The following is a 27,602-nucleotide window of genomic DNA, read 5'->3' as shown; positions in this document are numbered from 1 at the left end:
TGGCAATTCCAGACACAGCGACTATCCTACTCCTGCATGCTCCCCTCTCTACCCTTCCCACATCCTTGCTGTTTCTCAGTACCCCATACAGCAAACATGAGGTTTTTTTCCCGTTGGCATATAAAGCCATTTATATTTTAACTTTGATTGGTCTTTTGACTCTACTGATTGGCCTTTTGGCTTTACTGCTTATCAAATGTTCATTCGTATTTGTCACATCCAGCCCAGCTAATAGTAGACTGGGAGCTGATTCATTTAAAGCATTCAGAATCTCGAACATCTTCTTCTTCCAGTTCTACCTCAAAAGTCATCCCCCTTGTTTCCTGTTAGACAGCATCGTATGCGTATCTGGCATTAATTCTAGCTTGTGTGTGAGTATGTGTTGTGTGTATGCAGCTACACATGCACGCACCATTTACCTGATCCTGACTCTTACCCCTGGACACCTCAACGACACGTATAATACAAACAAAATATATAGGATTGAGTCCACGCAGGTTATGTATGCAAGTGTGTATGCAGGCATGTATTTACACAAAGGAGGAAGCATTTAGTATTTCTCAGCAGATAGAGTTCAAGCTGTTGGGGAGAGAGATAATTATGATGATGAAGTCTTATGATGATGATTAAGTTCTATGATTAAAGCACTGCCAGATCTCTCACTGTCTGCCTAGCTTTCGCATGGGTGTCTGGAAGGGAGCACGTTCCCAACTCAGAAGGTTGTTCTGAGGGCAAGTTGTTAGTAAGTGGTTCAGATACTGCTGAGGTGGAGGTTACAGAAACAAGTAATAAAGAGTGATTTTAAACAACAGCATGATCCTTCCCACAAAAGATATATGGGTTCCTGCACGTGGAACCTGAATAGAAACAGTCTGAGTAACATAGTTAAAGTATTAGATACCAATTATCCCTGGTACTGACTACGCTGGCTTTCTGAAAGGCCTGTGGAGCAGATTTTCAGGGGAGCGGTAGTCCTTCTCTGGTGTGGCTTCACCTCGGTTTTCGTTCTGCTTGTTTTGGTGGTCTGTTGAGAAGCATCTTAGTTTCAGAGTAACGGATATTTTCTGTGTAATGACATAGGCACGATGATACCAACAGCTTGTAACTACTCCACGTGCAGCTGCTGTGAGGGGGGAGAGGTTAACTGGCACCTGCTGCATGCCGGGTGGAGAGTGAGAGAAGAAGGGTCAGAGAGAGAGAGCGGGTGTATGTACCCACCCCTGCCTCGTGAGCAAGCAAAAGGCAAAGTCCTAAGCCACAGCCTTAGAAAGTAAGAACTAGAGAACTGAAGAGCCGTTTCCTATTTTACAAGTAAACACCTCATGGAATTTTACCCGTGGCTGAAACCTATTTATATTTTTTGATATTTTTGCCAGGCTGGAAAACCCCATGATCCTGATGCTTTGTACGCCAGGCTGTGATGCAAAGAGGTGCAGACTGAATGGCTGTGCTCTTTCATATATATTCTGTTTTCCTCTCGGCTGTAACCTGTGGCCTCAGCCCACTCAGCTGTGTTACGGAGTGGTTTTGCCTCTGTGTAGAATAGCGATTTTTTTATTATTATTTTATTTTTTTCAGGGTCTATAAACAGAAATAAAACTACGGCTGACTTTAGGCTTGGCTTTGTGAATGACCTTATTTGGAGAATCAAAATTCTCAGCAGAATGCCGGGCAGATGCTGTAAGGTGAATTAATATACAAAGGTGGACTGAAACTGGGTGAAGGAGAGAAGGACTAGAGTTTAGGGTGCCAGTTGCAGCTTGGAAAAGAGAGTGTAATTTACTGTTTGTGAGTTAACGTAATCTCACTAGCCAATGTTAAATATTCCGTATTTAATATCTGAAAAAATAACGTTAAATGAAGTAATGGTGATTTAGTTGATAGATTGTCTCTGCTTTGTCTTCTGCTTTGTAATACAGTAACTTGTTTGGAAATCCAGATGCATATATGCTTCTGTATACAGGAAGTTATGTGTATATGTATTTATATATTTGCACCTGTATACACACGTACATAGTCATATACTTGGTGTTGCAAATGTATGGCATATAGATTGAAATTTGTAGCGTGTCTATGTACATATGTGTAGATGTATAAACACATGATGCATGTATCTATATTCTGGCTACTGTATTAAAACACGCACATATTTGGAAATTATCACCAATTATGATTTCCTTGTCTCTAGTGCTTTACACATTTAAGCAACTTCTTTTTTGATTCATTTAGCAGCAGCAACAGAAGAACCTGAGGTGATTCCGGATCCAGCTAAACAAACAGATCGAGTGGTGAAAATAGCAGGAATAAGTGCTGGAATTCTGGTATTCATCCTACTTCTCCTTGTTGTCATATTGATCGTCAAAAAAAGGTAAGAAAATGATCTGTGCTGATCCCTCTTTTTTTTCTCCATATCGAACAATAATGAAATGGGTATTTTTTACAGGTCTTTTAAAAAAAAAAGTTCAGGACCAGTAGCTCTCCTCAGTTTTTGGATGAGTTCTTCGTGTTTCCTGTTGGTTTTGCTGTGATTCTTATGACGGATTTAAAGAGAGAATTTCTTTATATTTGGGATCCAATAGCTATACATTTTCTCATACTTATTTACAAGTAGTTTTAAGTTGCAGTTGGAAGAATGTACAGAATATTAAAATGGGTGGAATTGAAATTAATGGAGCCTTTTTTTTTAAAAGCAAAGAACAAAAGAATAACTTACTGTACTTTTCATGTTGTAATGACCTAATGAATTTGATTTTCTATATGCAGCTCTAATGAGTTATTTTTATCTGTATGTTATCCAGCTTGCAAAATAATGTAATTTTATACCTCTATTTATGCTCTTGTAAACCTGGAGTTTTTTCTTGAAAGTCGTACCACATCACTGTAAAATTAACTACCAAGTCCTTAGTGCATGAAATTGTTTAAAAGTGTATTAATTTGAATGAATTTTTATTTTTTCAGTGCTTTCTTAGACAGTAAGCAATATCGCCATCTTCTGGCATAGTACAATGCTAACTCTGCATCCAAATGCTCCTACCTATTGTAAATTGTGCTACCCTATTCCTCGGTCAGTTTTTAAAAGTCTCGACTTCCCAGTAGTTGCAACTCTTTTAACCTGGCATAAAAGTTCATAATATGGCTCTATAAACCCGTAGTTATAGCATAGAAACCAATTCCTCTCTTTCTGTGCACCCCCTCCCTGGCGGGTCCCCTTCGCAGGACACAAGCTGATTTTTCTCAGGTAGAACAAGACCTTTATCTTCCAGTGGTGTGTGCATTGCATTCCCTTGCCTTTTGCAGAAGTCTTAATGAAAAGTATATTTGTAAATGTTGCGAATGCTCCTCTGAAATGCAAGTTGCTATTATTTTTAAAGATTAAGAAAAAAAATTAAAAATGTACCTAAGATCATTCTATATGTTATAATTTCTGGTTTGCATTAGATTTTTTTAATTTATTGCCTCTTTACAATTATCCCCGGAGATATATAACTTGGAGAAGAAACGTCTGCATTAGAAACATTAGGTATGCTTATAGTGTTCTGTGTTAGTTAGCTACATATGTGATTTTTCCCAAAAGTGCTTTTACTTTTCTCTGTTGTTTACCTCTGTGGTTGAGAATTAACACATATGCAAAAGGTCCAACTCATCATATGCAAAAACAGTCAACCAGTTTTATTTACACAACTTTTGAAAAACAAAAAAATAGTTGTTTTTAAGCTTTCAGGAAGAAATCTCTATTTTATAGCTTTATTGCAAGGTATGTGCTGGGGAGTATCATCTTCTCAGTGCATGTTGCAGTGGTCCCCTTATGTATAATAGAAGACTCTGTGTGTGTGCATGTGTGTGTGTGAGAGAGAGACTGTCTACCACTATATATTGTCAGTCACTTCCAGATGGGATTGACTAGTTTTGCAGGTAACAAAAAAAATAAGCTTTAAATTCAATGTGTTCATTTTTCCTATCCTTTTTACCTCTTGCATTCAGAGTCCTTTTAGACTCGTACTTTCCCTGTTAAATTGTTTGATAAGCTAATCATGTCCGAGAAATTATATTTTTAAATTTCCCCTTTTTTCCCCTTCCCTTTTCTGAACCTGTGAAGTCAGTATCCTCTTAGGAATGATACTTGATCATCATTCTAAAGCACATAACATTTCTAAACTCCTGTAGCATTTTGTATTCAAAATAGGTGAGAAATTAACCTGCTAATGAATCTTTAATGTTTGACAATTTTTCATCATGATAGTTTAATTGGTTTTCTATCGCGTATGTTATAGGTGTGCCATTCCGTCCCCGACCCCGCTTAGGGAAAGTGGGCAGGTTTTTTTTAATACCAGCTTTAGTTAAGGTCTCTTACAAAAAGCATAGAAAGCCTTTGTATACCTGAGTTAATTCAGCCCATCTAGTGAATCAGGGTAATCCACATAATGAAGCCAGGAACAGCTGTAAAAACCCTGACACATTCACACGTACATAAACACACTTCACTTAGTTGTGGTGGGACTGAAAACTGATCCGTTTGAATCATCTTCTGTAGTGTACATATTCAGTGATCCATTATGTAGTATCCCTTTTGGTACCTGAATTGACCACAGCTTATTACACGGAAAAGTCAATAAAACAATGGTTTCTGCATTTTCATTGGTTTATTAAGTCGTATGCACAGCCATCGCTATCTCAATCTGATTAAATGCAGCATTACATTTTATTGAAAAATGGAGTATTAAGCAGTTTTGTTCATGAGCTTGAGATGTTTTAGGCTTTGCCTGATCATTTTGTACAAATTGGTTTGAAGTTTTCCCGAATGAAGCTCTTAACAGCTGTCACAGAGTTTTACTGGAGTAATCAAACCAACTAAGAAAAGGGATACTGCATCTTTAACAAGCAATGCCATTTTTATTTTCTAAGTCATTGTTGGACTATTTCCAAATGTCCTTCATTTCCTTCCATTTGTTTACCTTCCATATTTTTAATGCTTAGCATGACTACATCAGCATTTCCAATTATAAGATTTTAAAATAGAAAACATATGTTTGCATTCAGGAAATGTGTGGTATATATGTCAGTACACACATATCTGTTGTAAACGTGCATTCTTTAAAATGTGTGTACTCATATAGCTACATATAGTATGCATACAAACATATACGTATACACCTGTGTACCGATAAAGATGTTAAAATGAATGACATGAAATTTGTTTTCTGATTAAATGTATTTATTAATGCAATCTTTAGTTTTTGTAACTGAAAAGTAAAGAGCATATTTACTGCACAAGATTTGTACACAGCTGTTCATTCGTCATGACATCTAGGTGGTGATCATTATATTATGCTGAATTGCATGTTGAAAATACACAATCCATTTAATTTTCAAATTTTTTGGCAATAAATGAAATCTCAGCATGTAATTTTCTCAAGTGATCTTTCTAAAAAACAAATCATTTTTATATGCTAGTGTATTTTTTTTTAATTGCATGGCAAAGTAAGGCTAGTTTGTGCATGAGCAACTTGAAATGCTAACCAAAGAAACATGAATTTTTCAATTTTTTTTTTAAGCGCACATTTCTCTGCTTTATTGAATGTGACAGAGTCACGCTTTTCATTCACCATTGCTTCTCTTTTTCCACTGTCTGTGATTTGCTTGCCAGGAGGAGCTACTATTCTTACTCCTACTATCTGTAAGTAGAATACGGGTGACTTACTATTTTACATGTTTTAAAGATGCAGTATCCCTTTTTAAAAAAGAAAACCAGTGTCTATAATTTTCCTAAAGTTTTATTGGTAGTTACTTTTCTTTATTCTCAGGCTTGAAAAATTGCTTGTATCACTGTTCCTGTTACTCTTACCCTGTGGTTTTTTTTAAAGGGATATTGTATTTCTAACTGTATATTGAGACTTTTGCTTCTTGCTACAGTTTTTTCCATAACTATCATTTTAGTTTATTGTAATCATAATTTAATTTGCATTATGATTCACAGCAACACATCACACTAAGGAAAAAAAATCTCTTTTCCCATTTCCTAGCTAGAGAACTGTGCTTGTAAATCACAAATTGTTCTTTCTTAGCGTATCAGTTAGCAGGAGGGATCCTGTGCGCCACTTTTCCTACGCAGATTTTAGGCAGATGCCAGACCTTTATAATAAGGTCTCTGCCCTACCAATGGCAGAGCAACACATCTACCTCTGCTGTACCAACCTTTTTTTTTTTTTTTTTGGCAGAAATATTTTTTGTGAAGTGGTCTGCATCTATTGCTTGTGAGGTGCTTTGCATACACATTTTAAAATGTGGATCTTACTGTAGGACATAGGGTTTGCCTAATGTTTTGCCTCATTGAAGCAAAGCTGACTTTTTTTATACCTGTAGACCAAATTAGTTTTTGTGAGGGCTGCAGCAGTTTTGGCTGTGATTGAGCAAAACAGTTACACACATTCTTAATTTTAAATAAATGCGTAAAGCCCTTGACTTCAGAGGGGATCTGAGAATGCACTGAAGTGCTTTGATGAACCCGTGGTGTCTGATAATGATGCTCTTCCACATTTTTAAGCAGATTAGTTGACTTCTTTAAACAAACAAAAATAAAAAAGAAAGCTAAGCTGGCTTAGCTAACTGCCATTCTCCCGTTTATTGTGACAAATTATAATTTCCTTGTTAAATAACAATTGCTTCCGCTTGAGCTAATTCACTGCACGGTTTCATCCTATGATGGAGCACTTTTCCCCTCCAGCTCCCACTGAAACACCCACCTGCACAGGTTCACCCAACTGGATCCTTTAGCAGATAATGAGAATCATTTACACTTTCTGTCAGCCTCGAGTACTTTAACCGTGATTTGCTTAACTATCGTGAAGCATAGATTGCATGTGCCTTTAGCCAAGTGAAGGAAGGAAAAAAGGAAAGGAAAAACACGTCAAACCCCGAGGGAGCCAGGAGCTGTTGAACAATAAAGCTGTCCTCCCATTTCCCAGCAGCTTTGGGTTGCAGCTCTACAACACAATAGGCCTTTTTAGGAGTTGAAGCAGAGCATACGAATTAGAAAGTAGCTACTCTAATAAGCTAATAACTTGAAAGCCTTAATAGCTGTTGATTTATTTAGCGTAGTTAGCAAGTTTTGTTACAAAGTGGTGCTTCGAAGAAGGGCTTAATATAGTCAAGATGAGATGTAATAGTCTTTTTGTTCCATTTCTGAGGTGGCATTAGAAAAAGGCAATCTTCAGTGTATAGAGACTATCTGAAAGGCTTTGAAACTTAAAAAACCAGTCTGAACTAGAAATGCCAGTTTTGTGAAAGCTTTGATAGTATCGGGAACCCAGTTATAAAGCTCAAGCAGTTTCACTTCTGAAGTTCTGATGGTCTTCATTTGTTCAACCAGAGTATCATTGAAACCAATTTTTCTTAAGTAAATAGGAATGTGTGGAGTAAATGTATAAAATAAAGCATTTTAGGGGGGACATCCAACTGTCACTGGTTCTTTAGTTTTCACTGAACAACTGATACACACAGAACCCCCATGTATACCACAAGGGTTTGATGGAAAAATGAGAGGTTGAGAGATCACCTTTGGGATTTTTGTAGTGAGGGGGTTATTGAGTAGTCATTTTCCAACTAGTCTATCTGTAAATGGGGGAAAGAAAAGAGGGTGGGGACAAAATAAGGAGATGAGTCTGATAGGTGGAAGAATCTTTGTTATTCTCAGGAGTGCTTTGCCCATCTGTATCCTACTTTGTGGCCCCTCACTGTGAGCAAAGACTATTAACATAAGAAACAGTCCTCTTAACATTTTCTTAAATATGCAAAAACATGAAGTGTGTCCTGCCCCAGAGGGTGGCATGGGTCCTTTCTGGTGGATGTGCCCAGGACTTAACAAGTAAATGGGTGGATAATTTACACTAATATTCTCTTTGTCTACTGTTAGAGTGTGGCACAGAATATTAAAAGTTATCAGAGAATAGAGGAAGAGCAAGCAGTCCTTTTAGTCAGAGAAATGTAAGATAAATACAGTCTAAACAGTTAACAGTATATTTGATGATATTTTATGCAGAAAAAGTTTGTGAAGCTAAGCTGTGTTTTAAACACGTATTTTCAAGAACCCAGTATTTTTGGCGATGATTGTATCTCTCCCACGTGATGTCAGATTTATCCAAATAAGCAGGTTGGCTATGTGTTATACTGCAGTCACAGCTTCAGATGAAAACAAGGAGATTTCAGAACAGTGTGCTATATGTCACAGGTTCCTGCAGAACCAAGGTGCACTTCATGCTGCTCTGCATAATTCCTACTACTGTAGATATATGCTTAAAGAGTAGTAGGCTTTAAGTGATAATTAAAATATATTATCTGCTTCCATCTGACTTTTGGCGACAGTGAAAATCACTTCCAGTTCTTCATCAAAAAGAAAGAATTGAGATATATTTCTGAAGTGTGCACTTTAAGGGCATTGGCTGTTAATTTGAGGGCTTTAGTTGTACAGATTAGGTTGCAGTTTAACTGCAGATACATTTAGAGTGCAAGACTGTTAATGTCAAAATTTAAGTTGTTCCCAAACTGCATGAAAGGGTAGAGTGGTGAGGGGGGGTTGGTTTGTTTTTTAAAGAACCAAAGTTCAATATCAGGAACAAAGTGTGGTATCATGTTGTATCTTGTGTACTGAATGGGAAGAAAAACTTTTAGCATAAAAGGTAATATGAATCCATATCGAATAATTATGTTTCTTTTGTTATTTCATAGGTTTTTTTGACTAACAAAGTAATTTAGAAGGTTAAATGATTTCTTCGTAACAAGGCAAGCAAGGGGAATGAATTATCCATTTATAAAATCAAAACACAGATTTAAATGGAGATGGTTGATAAAACTGCATGCACAGATGCTTCTTATTTATCATTTCAGTTAAAATGTAATTATATTCTCTAATTTGTTTATATTAGTATAATTGCTGCGCAGGAAAAAAAAAATATTACCAGGGTACAGAAGTTAGCACTTGAATTACAGCATTTGTGTGTGTACAGAAAACACATGATCGTGGTTCTTTCATAGCAGCGTGCATAGTTTTATCAATTTCATGCTGGAAAAGTTGTACACAGGAAAATCAGCCAAACTTTTCAGTCACTCAGGATTATAGATAATGATTACTGTAGACATCAGTGTTCATCAAATATTAAGGTGGTTTGGGTTTTTTTTTTTGGCTGGGCAGCAAACTTGCCAAGAAGCGCAAGGATGCCATGGGGACCACCCGCCAGGAGATGACACACATGGTGAATGCGATGGATAGGAGTTACGCTGACCAAAGCACCCTGCATGCAGAGGATCCCCTTTCAATCACGTTTATGGACTCTCATAACTTCAGCCCCAGATGTAAGTACAACAGCGATAGATACTCTGGAGTGTAGGTGAATATAGAAACACAGAAAAAAATTCTACTTTTTTAATGAAAATTGTTGTAAGCTCCAGGTTTTCTAGGGACACTGGTAAACCCAAAGGTTGAGTAGGAATGTTTGTATGTTATCCTTATTGGTATGTGGCCAATTATTTCAATATTTACATGTACTTTCAGTATGCATTGATACTTGTTCCAGGGAAAATATTACGCTTCTAGAATATCTCAATTAAAATCTGAAATTGAGTTTCCCCCCATGAGGATATTTAATACCAACATGTTAAATATTACTGCGTAACTCCATGTCTGTAATGAATAATAATATGAGGTCCAAATTAATTTCTTTCTTTTGGCAGTAAGGACATTATAACAGAAGGAAACTGACAATTTTCCATGCTGTTTGTGAAGTTTAGGAACAAGCTTGTTAATGTATCTGCAAATTTGCTCTATATTCATATTCCTTTTTTGTATACTTGCCAACTGTCTGGTTTTGACAAAGTTTGGCAGTTTGGGTTTCTGACAGTTAAGTGTCTAGGTTATAGCTACCACTGTCCAGCACACCTGCCTCCCAGCGTCTGCACTATGCCTTGCACAAAAGCAAGATACTCCACTGGCAGACTCAATACCTCAAAACTAGTGTGTAAATTACCTAAGGGACATAATTCTGCCGTAGAGCTGGCAGGAACCTCACCTTACAGTCACATGGGCTTGTGGCTTGGCTTTAAACAGATCTGAGCAGCCTGAGCTGCTTCTGAATTGCCATCTTTTGGGAATGGCACTCCATCTCCCTTCTCTTGCCTCCCATAGTGCTTACTATGCTTGAGCAAAATACATCCCTTAAGGCTCTTAAGTTCTTTCCTGATTGTTGTAAGGGAAATGGATTTTGGAGGAGGGTTTATTGCTCAGTTTATTGAAGCTTACCAAACTGCAGAGTGCTAACATTTTAAGTGTCTCATAACCAATTATAAATGGGAGTTTCGTATCAGCCTGTGAGTTTTTCTACACAGTTTTGGCTGGAACTGTTTGAAAATTCTCCCAAGTTTGATGTCTTATTGGCATTGAAATTTGTGGAGGCAGGTTTGCAAAGAGAGTTTGATTTGGACTAAGTTATGGTGGATCCCAGACAAAGTATCCATCAGGAACCTACATGGCTATTAGTGAGCCAGGGCTGCCAGGCACTTGGGCAGCCTTCCAGATGGACTAATGTGACACCAAGAGCCAATGAGCCCCAGCCACCACAGCTGTCCTGGCTGGTTGGCAAAGTAGTTTAGCATCACTGTTTTCCAGTGTCCTAGGTATGTGATTTTTTGGGGTGTTGGAGGATTCAGTTCTCCTGACGATCGTCTGTGCTGAGGCAAAGAATCTTCCAAGCTTCCAGGGTTTCCTCCTATGCAACAAACTTTTAGGCAGATTGCTTGAGAACTTGAGCTCAGTTTTGTCACAGATCTGTTGGTATTTTAAATTTTTGTTCCAGATTGGAACAAAACCAAATTCTGGATTCCGCCATTTCTGTCTGAAACAGCGCATTTGTCTCTGCACAGTTCTAGTTGTGATAACAAAGGATAAAATTCTATGAATTTTGTTCAAACATCTGCATCTGTGTATCTGTGATTTTCCTGTACTCATTAAGAGCAACATATTTGGCATTGCACACAAAAAAAGCTATTAACTGTAAATATGTATATAATTTTTTAAAATTACCTGGAAGACTTTAAAGAAATACCATTTTATTTTGAAATGAGCTATTCAAGTAGTACATGAGAGGATGGGTTTAAAAGGAAAGGAGTTGGTTCTGTGAAAGTGAACCTTTATTGTGAAACAAAAGAACAATAGTGAAGGAGGAGCCCTTTCAAAAACTAAATTGCATGTAATGTCTTCTTTATTTCGTTTCAGTAAGAATCTCTTTGCCTTTGTCATTACATTTCCAAAGTCCAAAATCACTGCCTTTCATTCCTCTTTTATTCAGGATGCTTTCTGAAACTCTGTATTCATTCTGGTTTTCTGCTGTAACAAAATTAATGGGGTTTAGTTATCACTTGGTTATACTCTGAAGTACATTGTTTTTATTCGTAAAAATACACAAATTGAGGGTAATGTATTTCTTCATGAGCTTTGTTTTCCTACAGTGCCCAATGATCCACTTGTGCCGACAGCTGTGTTAGGTGAGGACCCTAGTCCTTCATTATCCATTCCTGCATGAGTTTCGTCTCCTTGCATGGTTGAATGTTGAAACAGCTTGTTTTATGTAAAAGATAGCTATGCTGTTGTCAGAAAATAACTCTACACTCAGTTTACCAATTCAGAATTAAACTGACACTGCTTTTAGAATAAAAATTATTTTATGTTCTCATTAAAAAGTTATTCCTAGTCAGTGCTAACTGAAAAATAAATGAGGAAATAGGTAAATGGAAAATAGTAAAACTTTTCTCCCCAGAGCATTCAAACTGACTTCCAATGAACTGGCATGGGAAACTAGAACTCTATTAAGAGATACACAAAATAAAATTCGGATCCATATTAGTATTACTTGGCACCCAAAGCTCGATTTTCTAAGTAACAAGAATGATATGAAAAATAGAAAAGGGAAAAACCTCTGTAATATCCAAGAGGAAACAACAGCTTTGTAAGTTCTGTACAAAAATTCCTGTATACATATATTAAAAAGTTTTTCAACTTTGTACTTACTTTAAAAAGAAGAACAGATGTTGGGAGTGGCCAGGCTGCTTATTTCTATGTCGCATCTAACACTGAATGCATGTTTTAGAGGTTTTTTTAAAAATACAAAGATAAAAGTATAATTTGTACCCGAGTTCTTGGTTTGATAAACACAATGTGCAATACTGAGTTTCAGTCAGTTGCTGAGGTTATTTTAGGATAGAAGAAAAATATCAGGAAGTGGATATGAATATAAACTGAAGTTGAACATTAATTTCCTAGAAGTAAAGCTTAAAGGGACCTGGAGGCAATTTAATCCCTCCTCTGTTTTGAGATGGGACATTATATGTATAATATAGACTCTTTCTGGCAATTGATTGTCTACTGTGTTTTAAAAATTTGTAGTGAAGAGAATTCTGCTCTTGCAGTGGCATGTTCCAGTGCCTTGCTCCTCCTAAATAAAAATAAAATTCAGATCCATATTAGTATTATTTGGGACCCAAAGCTCAATTTTCTGAGCATTAGTTATTACTAACTGGGTGTTACTACTGAGTACTATTGCTGCTCATCCCCAGTTTTTCCTAACTAGACTAAATCTTCATTGCTGTGGATTGAGCCATTTCCTTTTGAGAGACTCATAGAAAATATGGAGAAGTGACACACTCCTGTCCTTTTAAAACAGTCTTTTACCCATTAAAAGGCTCATGTGTCCTCAGTTTTCTCTCTTCAGTTGAGTTAAACCCAGTTCTTTCACCCATCATCATGTAGCTGATGTTTTCTAAACTCATTATCATTCTTTTCCTCTGAACACTTTCCAACTCATAGGTCGAATTTTTTAATTGTGGTACCCCAAATCTGGTACAGTTCTTAGAAGAAGTCTCAATGCTGAGCTGAGTGGAATAGGTACCCCCATGCCCTGCTTGTAGTGTTCCTGCTACCTGAACTGTATTTTGTCATTTTTATTGCGTTCATGTTGCTAACTTGTATTGAGTTACCTGCTGAAATCCCAGCTATCATTACCCAGCCCGTCACTCCATCTTGTAGTTACACATTTGACTTCCCCTTCCTACACACAGTTATGTTGCATTCACTGTTTAATTCGCCTTGTTGATTTTTGCATTGTCTCCCAAATAATCAAGATAAGTTTGAAACCTGATCCTGTACTTGTGAAGTGCTTGTGGTGCCTTACCACCCAGTGCCCTCTGCCCATACTGTCAGGGTATTTTCTATCCCATTATGCAATTTGTGGGTGAAAATATTGATATGAAGTATACCCAGGAGGAGCCTTTGCAGATCTTCATGTGAAGTGTCCTCTGAGACTGACAGCAAATGGCTATTTGTGAGTAGTCTTTGGTCTTTGTCAAGCTGGGTATACTCACCATGGGGGAGATTTATCAAGCCATATTCTGCCTATTTCCTTCTGATAATGTTGCAAATGCCGATCTTTTCACTACAGTAGTCTCTGAGAAAGTTTATAACCATCAGAGCAGTTAGATGCTGGAGCCTTCCACTTTGGGCCCAAGGAAACCTAACCAAGTGGTTTAAGAATTTTATGAGGGGTGGTGAAATAACACCATTGCCTGAAAGAGCAAAGGGGTAGACTCAGTAATTCTGAATACTTCCCAAAATTAGATCAATGGACTTACAGAAAACGAGTCTTTTCCTGAAATTCTTCTAAGATCTTCTTGTATCTTTTAGCTTTATTTCAGGCACTTACAAGCTACATAGATACTATTTGGTGATAGTTGTCAAGCTATTCCTAATAGCTCATTTAGGCTATAAGCATATTCTAAAGGTCAATGTGTTGCCACTCCATTGTGGCAGACACAGACAAAGGCAGCTGTGAACAGCGAGGACAAGGGCTTAATTGAAGAACAGTTTAATAGTTCCTGTCTGCGTTTCCGTCTACTGTAATAGCGTTTGGGACATGATAGTCTCCTGGTATAAGCGAAGCAATGTGAGTTGGAAGAGGTAATATTTTTCATTGTATGGACTGAAATAGTGGAGAGAAGTAGACAGGATTTTGGGCACACCATGTAGAAGGGGTTGGATACCCATAAGCTTGTTCCTTTGGAACTAGATCATTTGGCCTACTGGAACTCCATGTAACCCTTGCTTGGCCCAGCATCACAAAACAGTTTTTCTCTGTTTTATTTAGAGATGAGCAAAATTTTATGGGCTCTAAATTATAGAACGTGTTATTTTATATGAAGCTCTTATTACTCTGTAGCTGCACTAGGTTTCTTTTTCTTCATGTATAGGTTATTAATGCTACTCTCCATTCTGTGTACATTATCACTAAGTTAGTATGACAATTTTGCTTTTCTCAAGTCCCTATCATTACATTGATGGCATAATAATGTGGCCCTTATATTTTTAAAATGGCTTTCATTGTTGCCTATTGTGAAGCTTTAACAACTTTTAATGTCATTTTCTTTTAGTCATTTTCTAATATAGTCCTGAAATAAATTTCTTATGTTCTGTTCACTCATTGTTTTTTGCTGCTTCAATGGGTTAAAGTGCCTATTACTGGTAAGTACACTGCGAGGAATGGGGAGAACTGCAAATCCTGAGGTGGTTTGAAATGTGTATGATTTAATATGGGTAACACTACAATAAAAAGTGACTGCTGCATGTCACTCGCATTATTAGGCAGTTTAGTGAGGCATAAAGGTACTGAAATTAGCAACTTCTGTGACAGTTCAAAGAATTGGGTTTCTTACTAGGAGATCTCATTTCAGAAGGCATTAACGGGGTTTGCATTTTGGTGGAATTGCAGAAAATCCAACCCTTGGGGTGTTCATGTTTTTCCTGGAGTGTTTTACTTCCTAATCTGGATCCTTTGCAAGGAAAATGGTAAACTGATTTCAGAGAAGTGTAGGGGGGGGTTGGCTACCCACTTCTCATTTTGGTAACTACCTTCCAAAAAGGTTTCAATTAGAATTTTTCTTCCTCTGTAAATTCATTTGAACTAGTGATTGCTAATTTAAAAAAAAAAACCAAACCTATTTCACAGAAGGGATCGACAAAGTGTGATCACTTCGTGCAGCTTTGACGTGGTTTTGATAAGAGGATTGGTGCAGCATAGGGCATTAGAGAAGACCTCTTTGTTTATACAGAGCAAAAACTGTGGCTGGAATCAGCACACTCAACAGTTTCATTTCTCTACTAAAATACCTGAGTTAAAATGACCACTCTGAAGTGCTGATTCATCTTCCCAAATGGAGGTGATGTTCTGAAGCGGTAGCATAATTGCTCCTCTTTTTTACTGGGATCTCAATTTAGTGTTTGTTGGCTTTAGACAAATGATGTGCTGATACCACTACAGAGTTATTCTAATTTATTGTTTAAGGTGTAGTATTGCTGTTGATACATATTAGCTATTAAAAAAGTTACTTTGGGTGATAGAGGCTGGAGTTTCCAAGTACATTAATGTCATAAAGTTTTGTAGCTTCAAAAAAATGCCCTTCAGACATCTTTATTGCAGGATGAAGGATTGCAAACTTTTGTATGTGTTTGCAGTTAAATTCCTTTATGTACTTTGGAGTATTTATGTGCTGGAGCGTAAGTGCTTTGCGTTCTCAGAAATTAGACACGTTTTTGAAGGAAGAGGTTGAAAATAGATGCTGATATGTAAAGCAGCAGGTGTTATTGCCCCACAGGTACCTAATGCATTGATTTCTTGTGAATACAGATGAAAATCACAGTGCGACAGCAGAGTCAAGCAGGCTTCTGGATGTCCCTCGTTACCTCTGTGAAGGCACAGAATCCCCGTACCAGACTGGGCAGCTGCACCCTGCCATCAGGGTGGCGGATCTCCTGCAGCATATTAACTTAATGAAGACCTCTGACAGCTATGGATTTAAAGAGGAGTATGAGGTGAGATCTTCAGTGGTGGGTTTTTGCTAGGAAAAATCCCTTTGAAAGGGGCAACCTTTTGTTTGCATTGCATTGCAAAAGGGTGCGACTAAATGTCATGGGTTTAAGTGAAAAACAGATAAAGATAAGCAGGCACGAGATTCCTATATATGTAACCCAAAAGTGAAATAGTGAATGGAGTCCAGTGGTTTGAGCCTTTACAAGTGCCTGGAAAAAAAACTGTGTGTGTTCCTTTAGGGTAGAAGACAACACGCCCTGCTGAATCTTTGCGACACATTGTAAGAAGTTGCCACCCTTTTGTTGCTGCTTTTTAGTTGAAATGCTGTAATTAGTTATGTGAGCTTTCTGAGCCATATTCAGTGCAGATCTCCTGAATTAGGTTAAAGTAAAAGTTTGACCTGGCTGGTTTTGCAAGAAGCACTGACTGGAAGCACTCTCGTGATTTAAGATAGCATCTCAGTAGAGCAACACTGGGACTAAACTCCAGCTGAGAAGCAGTAAAGACGTGCCAAGGGTAGTAACATCTTGAAGTTCTAATTAGACCTGCCTGAGCATGTGTAGTTACAACTTTAATGTTAAAATGGAAGCAAAAAAAATCCCAGCACTGGAGATAGAAGATGAGTACAGATACATTTTGCTTCTGGTCTCTGAATCTGTTGTGATTCTTTGGGATTAGAATATCAGGCAGGATACACAGTAAAGATGAGAATGGTACTGCCAAGGTCGCTTGCAATACAGCTAGGTTTAAAATGAGTTCCCTCTGAGTAAGTAATCTCTTCTGACTCAGTTTTCAACCTTCTCTCCTTTCTGCAGCTGTCTCTACTGTAACATAAGAACTGGAATAAATAAATGTGTGGTTTTTAAAAGAATATTATTCTCTTTTCCTCTCTTTTACTTAAATACGCTTCGTTATGCTCTGCCTAACTTCAGGGCTAAGCCCAAGTGTCAACCACTGCTGGGGGGGAGGGTGGTCCCTGATGCCGCATGAGGTGTTTTCCTACTTGTTACTTCTTCTATTACCATACACAACATCTTTGCCCTGGCTTGGGCTTCTGAGTGTGCATTAAAGTTTTGTTTCCGTGGCTACTGTGTACTTTCTGGAGGTAATTTACCCAGATCAGGATAAGAGAACATCTGGAAGGAAAGAATAGCATAGACCTGCAGCAGCTGTAAAGTATCTACAGGCAATGAAGAAAAAGCCGAGGAGGAATAAAAGCTGCTTCTATCACTGCTGAGAGATCAAACTCTTAAGAAGAGTTCAGAAATGTAGAATAATTTTGCTAGTGGCTAGCGGGAGGGATATGAGGAAAAACAAGAACAATGAACATTGGCAGAGGAGGCTTCCTGATGGCTCTGTAGGAAGAAAAGCTGTTTTACTAAGCAATATGAGGAAAGCAATGTAATGCTGTAGTAAACAGGCTATATATTACGGTGTCTTGTAAGAAGGGTGATCAGTCTCCCTGTGCTTTCTCAGCTTACTGTTGTTCCTCCTTAGCAAGGATGTCTGAGCAAGTTTAGCCTTCCAGCGATTCCAGGATTTGAAATCCCTCTGGAGTCCCTCAATGACTTGCCCATTGGCCTGTAGCAGTCAGAGGGAGAGAGCCTCCCTTCTTCTCTAGATAGATTTCTGTACGATGGTACTGCCATGGGTGACCAGAGCAGATGAGCAAAGCTGAGCTTACTTTATGGTAGGGCAGTTCTTTTAAACTGTTATTTTTGGAGATAAATTAATGGTCAGAATGTTTTCTTTCGGAACATTTTTATTTATAGAGTTTCTTTGAGGGGCAGTCAGCTTCTTGGGATGTCGCTAAGAAGGATCAAAACAGAACAAAGAACCGCTATGGAAACATTATAGCATGTGAGTATTAGTGTGCTTGGTCTGAGCAATAGCCGTAGTCATGTGTTACTCTTGCCATGTTCTCTCTCTCTTTACAAGTCTCTGGTGCCATAGCTGCTTAATACCCCAAGCAGAGAAGGAGGACAGTGCCTTTTCCAGCATTTTTTTTGTCCTTTACAGTTCAACTTTCTTCCTTTCATAACTCAGGCTGAATTTTGCATTTGCATCTCTGTTGTGCAAGCTGTGGTAAGCATATAACAGCAACAAGCTAGCACTCATTTGGATGTTAATTCTGTTAATTCACAATTTGTTACTGTTTTACAAATGCAATTTAACACACAGGAATGAAGTGAAGCTACCAGAGAAGTCCCTGAATGGGTAGATCTACCTCTTCATCAAATCCCAAGTGCATTGCTAACCCCTATGTTGTGACTTCGTTTTTTTTTTTAATGTCTCAATATGAACTTAAGCAGGCTGGGGTCGGAAGTAAGGAAACAGTAATCAGGATTTTTGGTTTTCTAGATTACCATCAGTGGAGCTGATGTTGAAAGGACTTTGAGCAAGTAACCTGGTTTCTTTGTGTCTTTTTTAACCATGTGTAACTGTGATTGATACCTTTCAGCTACACTTAATGAAGTTTAGTGAATGTTTTTGAAGTAATTGGAGACCTCACTCAAAATGGTTCTTTGTAATTCTGTGTAAACAGTTACTATTTAAGACTTGTAAATTGTGAGGTGCTTATGCCAGCTGATTTTGGTTTTCTAGATGACTTACCATAATACCTTACTTAAAAATCACACTTCAAAAAGGCACCGTAACCACTTGGTTTTTACAGATGACCACTCCAGGGTGATTTTGCAACCTGTTGAAGATGATCCATCTTCAGATTACATTAATGCCAACTACATAGATGTGAGTGGATTGCACAGCTTTCTCCCTCTCAATTTGCCAGCTTCTCTATGTGAAACTATTGCATGTTATGCCTACAAATTTATTGAAAGCTATCTTTTATTAAGAACAAAATGTACACTTTCCTTGTTCTACGTCCTAGTACTCACTGACATTGTTGTGCTTTCTTTCACATCTGACTTTGGTTTGGGCTGTAGATTTGGCTGTACAGGGATGTAAGTACCACTATATGTGAATAACGGCATCCTATTGTAAATATTTAATATAGATATTGTTATTAATTACTTTCCTCTTCTATTTTTATCAGTCAATAACTATGCATGCCTCATCTAATTTATTTCATCTGTTCCTTTAAAAAATTTCCTTTTGTGTGAATATTTTTTGTACCCGTTTTGAAAAGATAGTTTATCCTTCTAACATAGCTCTGAATATTATTAATGTTAGATAACTCTGGTGAACCTGTCTGTTAAAGAGCATTTGCTGTTCACTTTTTTTTATGATGATTTTGGCCGCTAGCTTTCCATTTCCCCTTCCCATTTTTATGTGAAAAGCTGGATAGTACGCTGTACTGTAGTTGTCTGAAAATGTACCTGTGAAGTATTTGTAAGATATGTTTGGCAAAAAGGGAGGGATGATGGCCTTTTGTGGGGGGGAGGCTGTTTGTTTGTTTGTTTTTAACAACGATTTAGACAAGCAATGTTTAGCTGACATTTGTCTTGAGGTGCTAATTTATGTAATACAGAGTATATACACAAACATATATATATATATAAAAATATTTTAACGTAGTAGAAATTTCCTCGATTCTGCAGAAAACCTCTAAAGTTAGAAATTCCATATTTTGATTAAAATACAAATTAAATTATAAATTTTTAAAAACTGATACAAACAGGAAATTTGAACAAATTCTGCCAGGTGTTTTCATTAAAAAAATATAACTTTTATCTAACTAATGCCTTAGGAATAAACAAGTGGTTGTATTCAAAGTAATTCCAAAGTAATTCGAAAGATACTGAAATAGCTAGTACAAGTGTTTTTAAAATACATGGCTTCGGTTACTTTTCTTTATAATTGCACCTTATTAATTTTTCCTGTCCACTGTTAGTTGATAAATTATTTAAGAACCTCTTGACTTTCCAGGATGTAAAGATTTAGCTCCAGGTATATCGCTGTCTTTTTATTTTGATATTTTAACATGGGAATCTCTGTGAAGCGTTAGGCCAGTGATATTTTGCCTGGGGCCTTAAACAAGAAAACTCTCCTGGATTTGTAATAATTCCAGTTCCTTGAGGATGTTGTTTCTCTTATTTAGGAGTAAATTGAATCTCATTATAACCAGACAGGAAAGCTACAAGTTAAAACTGGTACTTTGCAATTTTAAAATGACACTTTTACCTTCTTCTGGAAAGCATTACTGAGTGTAAAACAGTATAGCACAGGTTCTACTTTCATAATTTGAAGCTGGGGCTTGATATTAAGGACTCCAGGAGAAATTTTGTAGTCATCTGATGCAATCTTGTTCTCTTGTAAAGCCGAGAGTAAGATACTCAGAAGTTTTTTCATAGGCCCCAGAGGAAGGTGCTCTCACTCTAGATAGGATAATGAAGCAGTCTGTGGAAAAGGATGTAAACTCCTTGGGTACATTGAAATCCTTCACTTTAGTAGCATCTTGTGAATACCAGGAATCCAAGGACTCATGCTCCCCTGTAATGCAATACTTGAATCGAGTGGCCTAATAAAACTGTAACCTAGAAAATCATTGGAGTTATTTCTTTAACATTTGCACATTGTGAAATTCTGTATTGTCTTCTCACCAGCAATACTAAAGTTTCCTTCCTCTTTGTAGCTAATGTTGCTGGCACTGGTCAAAATATATTCTGAATTATTTCCTCAAGAGCAGCAGCTCTTTGTCTTGTAGTTTGCATGTAGACGATTAATGCTGTTACAGTATCACTAGCATTGGCATAGACCCAGCTACCTGGAAAGGCTTAGTTGTGTAGGATTATCTATCTATCTATATATGTATGTGTATATACTTGGGTGTATCATGTCCAGTATAATTGGTGCACACTTTGTGCAGTAGCACAAAGTATTTTGCAGAAGATTCCACTGCAGTAGGACCTTGATTCTTGGCACACACCACAGCGTGCAGCTCTGTCCCCATTAGTTATGGCTCACAGACATACGTCTTTGTGCCTTACAATAATTCTCTATTTAGAAGAAGACAAAAGGTGTGGATTTTTTCATATTGGATAAGTTGGGAACACAGATCAACTATTGAGATAATCTGGTGGCAAAGACAATTTTTACTAAATTTTAAATAAACACCCCAATGTATTCAGCTGGGGAGATAATGTCAGTAGAGGACTAATTTTTAGGCCCAAGGGACCCATCTAGAATACTCCTTCCCAGTACGCTACAATGTCTGTTCAAGTCAGATGTTCTTATTTCCATTTTATCTGTTGTCATTCGAACCTTTTCAGTATTAACCATTTTTTTAGGTTTTGAGCTTCATGCTGCTCTTAAATATTGGGTTGTTCTGAAAACGTTACGTAGAGATAAGAATTCTGTAGTACCCTTATGCTTTTATTTGCCGCTCTCTGTTAGTGATATGGTACTCAAACCAACTTATATTGCTGTTTTAGGGATATCAGAGACCAAGTCACTACATTGCAACCCAAGGTAAGAACCTGCCAGCATTAATCAAACCAAACAAGTGTTCTTCTGTAGTGTCCAGCAGTATTTTGGTAAAATGGAAGCAGATGAAAATAAAGCATATCCAATATTGTGAGTTGTCATCTTGTGTTACGGTAAATTAACATAGCATGTTCAGGTGGTATGTGAATAAATGCAAAAACTGCACTAATTTATCATATTAATTAGCTATTGAGCAACTCTTTCAGTGATAACTTCAGCTGATAAAGTCAGAAGCTACTACCATGATTTCCAATTATGAAGATGAATAGAGAAGAGAGACATGTGGACAGAGAAGAGAACAGTTTCAACCTGCCTTGAGGCATTTTTCTTTCCATATTACAATGTATTATTTTTCTGTCTAGGATTTAGTCCAGGATGCAGACGGTGAAGATAGTAATGATAAATTAAATGCTTTCTCAGAAAATCTGGGTAAAGTAAGGCCAGAGAAGGACAAAGCCTCTTTGTGGGAAGAAGTGAGGGAAATCTTTATCATATAACAACCTGCTAATAAAAAGGAGAGTTAGAGGAAAAATTTGAATTTCTATGGAAATTATTCATTTTGTATTTCTGATAAAACTCCTCACAATGAGGAAAAACAAATAGATTAGTCACAGATTGCACTGAAATATCAGAGGCTATGAATTAAAGTAAAAATAATTAGATTTAGATGTGTCATTATTTGATCTGTGAGTATAATCAGATAGCTGGCTGGAAGTACCCTGTTATTTGTGCCCTCAGATGATTGTAGCTGCACACAGGAAAGACAAACTAAAGGCTTGTTTTAAAGCAGGATGCTCAAATTTCTGTCCACGTTTTTTTTATTTTTGTGTAAGTGCTGTCTAAACAGGTCTCTCTATGGCAGTTAAGTCTACATTTGTATTTTATTTCTGGTTTACTATGTAAATCATTGCACATAATAGTGTGTAAAGGACACAAAAATTTATTGCTGCTTTAGTATGCAGCCTTCAATCTAGCATATGAAGGAATATGGTTGAGTCTTCACATGTGCGTTATATAGAGTAATATTTATACTACTGCTGGACTGTGGTCAGGGAGCTGTTTCTGAGATGATTGTAACAGGGCAAAAGCCTCTGTCACTCAACTGAAAGTGTCTTGTCTCTGCAGCAGAGCAGGAGGCAAAGCTTAAACAAATGCTTCTCATTTGCTTCACAGAAAAGTAGTTAAGTTAGTTTAAATACCCTTCAGTGGGAAGTTTATGGCTCAGCGCCTACTTGTGCTTGCGCACTTTGCCGGGAGCTAGATGGTAAATGCACAGGATCTGTACCGCTGGCCCTCCTGACTGATACTTCACTCCGGTGTGGGCACGTCTGCGGTGAACATCTGAAGAAACTCACACTCAACACATTATATTTAGCAAATGTAAAACAAACCTAGAAATGTAACTATAGATGTAGTCACACATTGCTGTGTCCTTGTAGTTTTCAAACAACTTCTGGCATTTCACTACGTGAAACACCTGCTATTAATTTCTTTCAAGTGGTGATTCAGTTAAGCTGAGAAGATTCAATGTTGGTTAGAAATAACAAGGTAGTCTGGAAACTTGCATGGTGGTATGATGATGTGGTTTCATGAAGCTTTCATCTTTAGGCAAGTGTGTATCAGCTCTGAAAAGCACTGGATTTTATTTTTAGCATTCGCTTTGACTGTCATGTTTTTTGCAGAGTATTACCTGGAATTTTTTCTTACAGGTCCAGTTCATGAGACTGTGTATGACTTCTGGAGAATGATATGGCAGGAACAATCAGCTTGCGTTGTGATGGTCACAAATTTAGTGGAAGTTGGAAGAGTAAGTTTTTGTTTTGTTTTTCTTTTAATGCTACAAGCCTAAAGAAAAACCTGCTGACAAGACACAAGGCACATTCTTCAGCAGAATGTGGAAGAGTCTTGTGAAGGACAACCCTGCATCCTGAGAGGAGGAGAAGGGGGAGAGTCCAGACATTGTTGCAGTTACGGTGTTGTGTAAAACCAAAGATAACTTCTGAAGAAGACTGATGCCATGTTGCTTTCATGAGTAGTGAAAAATTGTCTGAATCCAAAATTCATATTTCAGCAAAATGGATTTGTATATTGTCACTCAAATGAGCAGAGTAAGTGAACTAGTGAGCAAATGTGCTTCTATTGCAGTGGCTAGAAATCAGCAAAGTATTTACAGTTTAGCAGTAGCACATCCCTCAGGGAGTAATATAAAGTATCTGGGATTACTTGCAACAGTTTGATTACTGATATGAAATGCATCCTGGTTTAACGTAAGTGGAAATGTATTCCATAGCTCAGCACTAAAAAAAATATAAATGCTCATTTAGAAATGGATTTGGCATCTAAGTACAGCTGTGTAAAGCAGTGGAAACTCCTTGTAGCTAGTGCTTAACTTGACAGAACAGCCATTAGCCATGACAAGCCACATGAGTGCGTGGTCATTTTGGAAATAAATGTGGTGTAATGCAGTACATGCAGTAACATATCCTCAAGCTTTTATTTTCATTTGGTGTAAAATGCGTTTCCATTTTGTATTTAGGTCAAGTGTTACAAGTACTGGCCTGACGACACAGAAGTTTATGGGGACTTCAAAGTGACTTGCGTAGAGATGGAGCCCCTTGCGGAGTATGTCGTCAGGACCTTCACTCTGGGAAGGGTGAGCACATTTTGAAAGGGCTCGGCAAAATACTGTTTCCTGGTAGCAAGGAGTATGGAGGAGGCTATGCTTGTGTGTGCTCCTGTACAATACCAAATCCCTCTGTCTGGTTAGCAGGTCTACAGTGAGCCTTACTTCACCGTGGGAGTAATGCATTGCATCAGCGCTATCCAAACGCACGTCTCACTGTGGGATTTGGAATTTCCCCAGAAATGTCGACTGCTACCCTCCCCTCTCTGACAGTCACCTCTTCTCTGTAGCCGCACTTCTGAGCTGAGCTCAAGTACTGGGTTATGAGTCATGCCTGTCATTCATCTCCATTCACTCTGCCCTGAATGCCGCTGAGTCAATCTCACTTAGAGAACAAACTCTGTGAATGCAATCTATGTGATACAGTTGTGGTCTTCTGGTAAATCATACTTGTCTGTAAATGTAGCAGGCCATTGTCTTGATTAGCAAAACCTCTGAAAATCGATGCAAATTGCATCTGAGTCTATAAAAAAAAATCTAATGAGAGAAAACTAGCATACTTAATGGCAAAAGTACGAACTTCAAAATGAAAAAAAAACAATGACATCTTTAAGCTTCATATGACCTTTGCTGTAAATAAATTGGTGAAGCGATGAAAACAGCACGTAGATTCTATCAGTGTGTGCTATCGTTTTTTGAGTCAGAGAATATCTAGTCTATGAAATACTTTGAATTTCATAACCATGGGGTTTTTTTGTTTTTTTTCTTCCCTTTTACAGAGGGGCTACAATGAAATCCGTGAAGTTAAACAGTTTCATTTCACTGGCTGGCCAGATCATGGAGTTCCTTACAATGCCACAGGCCTGCTTTCCTTTATACGGAGAGTCAAATTATCTAACCCTCCTAGTGCAGGGCCTATTGTTGTCCATTGCAGGTGTGTACAGAAGAGTTAGATTGATTTTTTTCCACAACTGTGTATGTGTTTATTTACAGTAGTCTCTTGTGAAGCATCCATCATTTTGAAGTGTTTTGTTTTTGTTGTTCCTTTTTTGAATTGCCTAATTCACACTGTGGTAGGATTTGGTTGTCTACAGCAATGTTTGGAAATAACTGGATTCTAGTACACTTTTCCTAAATAGAATAGCCAGAGATTTTCTTTTTCCTGAAAGAGCTGCACAGCTAAATCATATGATACTTCAGGCTATCATTTTAGGTAGTCTACAACAATTTTGTGACAGCATTCAAGAATAAGTGTCGATACAGCTGCTTTGATAGCTTGGTGTTGCATATAATATCTGAACAGATTATTAATTTAAATCAAAGTAAACAAGTAGACAAAGGAAGATGGAATGAGGTTAATGGCAACAAATACAGAATGTTGTTTTTCCTGTGCAAGTTTTGCAGGGTTTGTGTTGTTGGGACACAGTCCTTTGACAAATAGAATTTTCTTTTGGCACCATCAAATGTTTAATTACATTCTGTAGAATGTTACTCAGCCTTTAGAGTTTCTAAGAATTCACTGTGCAAAAACTGCCTGTAGCTTTGTATAAAACCAAAAAAAATCAAGAGAGATTCTTCTGGATACTGTTAGGTGTGCTGCCTGAACTAGCTTAGAGCTTGGCTGGTAAAACATACACTTGAGTTTCTTATTGTAATATATCACTTTTCATCATTAGTCTTATTAAACAAAACCAAGATTTGTCATATTTTGAAGTGCATGAGCTTAATCATACTCCAGATTTCAGTTTAACTAACTTTTCTTTTTTACTTTAAGTATTGATCTGGGTGATAAAAGGAGGAAACAAATTTTTTTCTTCTGTTACTTAGTGGATCAAATCTCATGGAAGAAGGTTGTTTTGGCCACATCAAAAGATTTAAAGGACATTATGAAGAGAGGGAGAGAAGATAAAAATTAGGTAGTGGTTATGATGAAAGAACTGAATGATTTTATAAAAATGCTTTCAGTAGTGGGTTTATAGAGCTTGTAGGTGTTTTCGTGGGGCTATTCCTAACAGTATTTACTGATTCTTTTTAGTGCTGGTGCTGGACGGACAGGATGTTATATTGTGATCGATATCATGTTAGATATGGCAGAAAGAGAAGGTGTTGTGGATATCTACAACTGTGTCAAAGCCTTAAGGTCCCGTCGCATCAACATGGTACAGACAGAGGTACGGCAGTTCACCTTCGAAGCACCTGATGCTTTCTGAAATATGCTAGGTCAGACCTTCACTGTTACTCTGAAAAGAGCAGGCAGTGGCCCTCTTGAGGGGTTATCTCCATTGTGGAGCATTGCTCAATGCAAACAGCTCCCAGAACCAGGATGGTGGAACAAACCTGCCAGCTCTTTCAGTCTTCACACAAGCAAGTGCCCACCTAACTTTGTAACAAAAGGAAAGCAAGGAGGATTTTTTAGGGAAGATCCTACAGTAGGCCTGTCTGGCACGTCTCTCCCCAGCTCTGGTATTAGCAATTCCAGGAACCCAAAGTTGGAATTTCAGCAGGTTGCCACTGGTTTTAGACCATCTCCAATCACTTTATCCATAATTTGACTTACCTGTGGAACTTTATGTCCATTTAACTTTCCCTTTTCAACTCTGTTTTTATTTGCTTTATTAACCTCATTGCCAAGCCTTTTTCCTTTTCTACCTTTTTTGTCTTTTGTCATGCCTTCAGCAACTCCACAGTAAAACCATTGCCGTAATGACAAACCTATAACAGCTCCCATTCTGCTACCTGAGTATCACTGAGCTTCCACAGAAACATAGGTTATTGATTTGTATTAAGACAGGTTACCTGAAGTGCTTTGCCACTTCTCTCTCCTGTCCTCTATGTGGACATCTCACCTGTGACCACGTGCAAATCTCTGCAGTTGGCAGCCAGGCATATCAAGGTAATTTGTTGCAGGTTTTATTCCATGCTGCAACCTGTGGCAGTTGAACAAATATTCTCGCTCAACTACCCCCTACAGGGACTTTGGGATGTGTGTGGGGTGGAATGTTTCAGTGTGACTGCTTCAACCATCCCAGTTTAATCTGCTCTTGCATGTGAATTAACACCCCTACTGCTGTTCCTTTCTCTTTCTCTCCCTTTTGCCTCTTACCTCTCATCATCTCTCAGAGGTTCATACTTATGCAGCAAAATAAAGCTGTAATTGCAGCAAGTTCTTGTGATGGTCATCTAGAAAACAGAGATGGCAATAGCTCCGTAGCTATGTGGGTAAGGCAGCATAGGCTGTAGAGCCAGAATACGACCATGGTCCCTGGACACGTGCTCTTGTTACAGGCACACGTTAAAGTTTGTGCTGTTAATAAGCTCATTGGTATCCACAATAGCTAGGTGAGGCTGGCACAGTTCTAGCACTTTGCTGTATAGACATGATTTACATCTATTACTCTCAGGGTGAGTAAATATAATAGGCATTGTGTAAAAATTGACAGGAGGCCTGATTGAAATAGTAATGCAGTTGTCTAGGACTCAGGATATCTCAGGGCAAGTCAGAAGAAAAACCAGTAAGAAATGCTGTTTCTGGTGGGACACACTTGAATTTATTACTGGCCTCGAGCCACTCTCAGACAATTGGTGTACTAGCTTGCACACGCATAAGGAGAATGCAGCGTGCCAAATAATTGCTA

At 37.8% G+C, this 27,602-nt stretch overlaps 1 protein-coding gene across 16 annotated transcripts in view; it reads left to right on the top strand.

Moving 5' to 3' along the window:
- Positions 1-27,602, top strand: part of PTPRK (protein tyrosine phosphatase receptor type K) — a 415,801-nt gene that overhangs the window by 376,021 nt on the left and 12,178 nt on the right. The window contains exons 14-28 of one of the 16 annotated variants that reach the window (XM_052784278.1): positions 2,233-2,368; positions 3,479-3,520; positions 5,645-5,674; positions 9,185-9,345; positions 11,494-11,529; positions 14,543-14,554; positions 15,717-15,901; positions 17,672-17,759; positions 18,574-18,650; positions 18,845-18,862; positions 21,293-21,329; positions 23,054-23,151; positions 23,881-23,997; positions 24,747-24,901; positions 26,003-26,138. In XM_052784278.1, coding sequence (XP_052640238.1) covers positions 2,233-2,368; positions 3,479-3,520; positions 5,645-5,674; positions 9,185-9,345; positions 11,494-11,529; positions 14,543-14,554; positions 15,717-15,901; positions 17,672-17,759; positions 18,574-18,650; positions 18,845-18,862; positions 21,293-21,329; positions 23,054-23,151; positions 23,881-23,997; positions 24,747-24,901; positions 26,003-26,138 — 1,328 coding nt within the window. Of the gene's footprint in view, positions 1-2,229; positions 2,369-3,478; positions 3,521-5,644; positions 5,675-9,184; positions 9,346-11,493; positions 11,530-14,542; positions 14,555-15,716; positions 15,902-16,714; positions 16,771-17,671; positions 17,760-18,573; positions 18,651-18,844; positions 18,863-21,292; positions 21,330-23,053; positions 23,152-23,880; positions 23,998-24,746; positions 24,902-26,002; positions 26,139-27,602 lie in introns of those variants that run through there. The other 15 variants (XM_052784276.1, XM_052784282.1, XM_052784281.1 and 12 more) reach the window with 15 other exon arrangements.

This window comes from Harpia harpyja, chromosome 4, assembly GCF_026419915.1.
Source record: "Harpia harpyja isolate bHarHar1 chromosome 4, bHarHar1 primary haplotype, whole genome shotgun sequence".
In the NCBI taxonomy this organism is placed as follows: Eukaryota; Metazoa; Chordata; class Aves; order Accipitriformes; family Accipitridae; genus Harpia; species Harpia harpyja.
The sequence above is the reverse complement of the archived record's forward strand: the minus strand, read 5'-3'. Positions and strand labels throughout refer to the sequence as shown.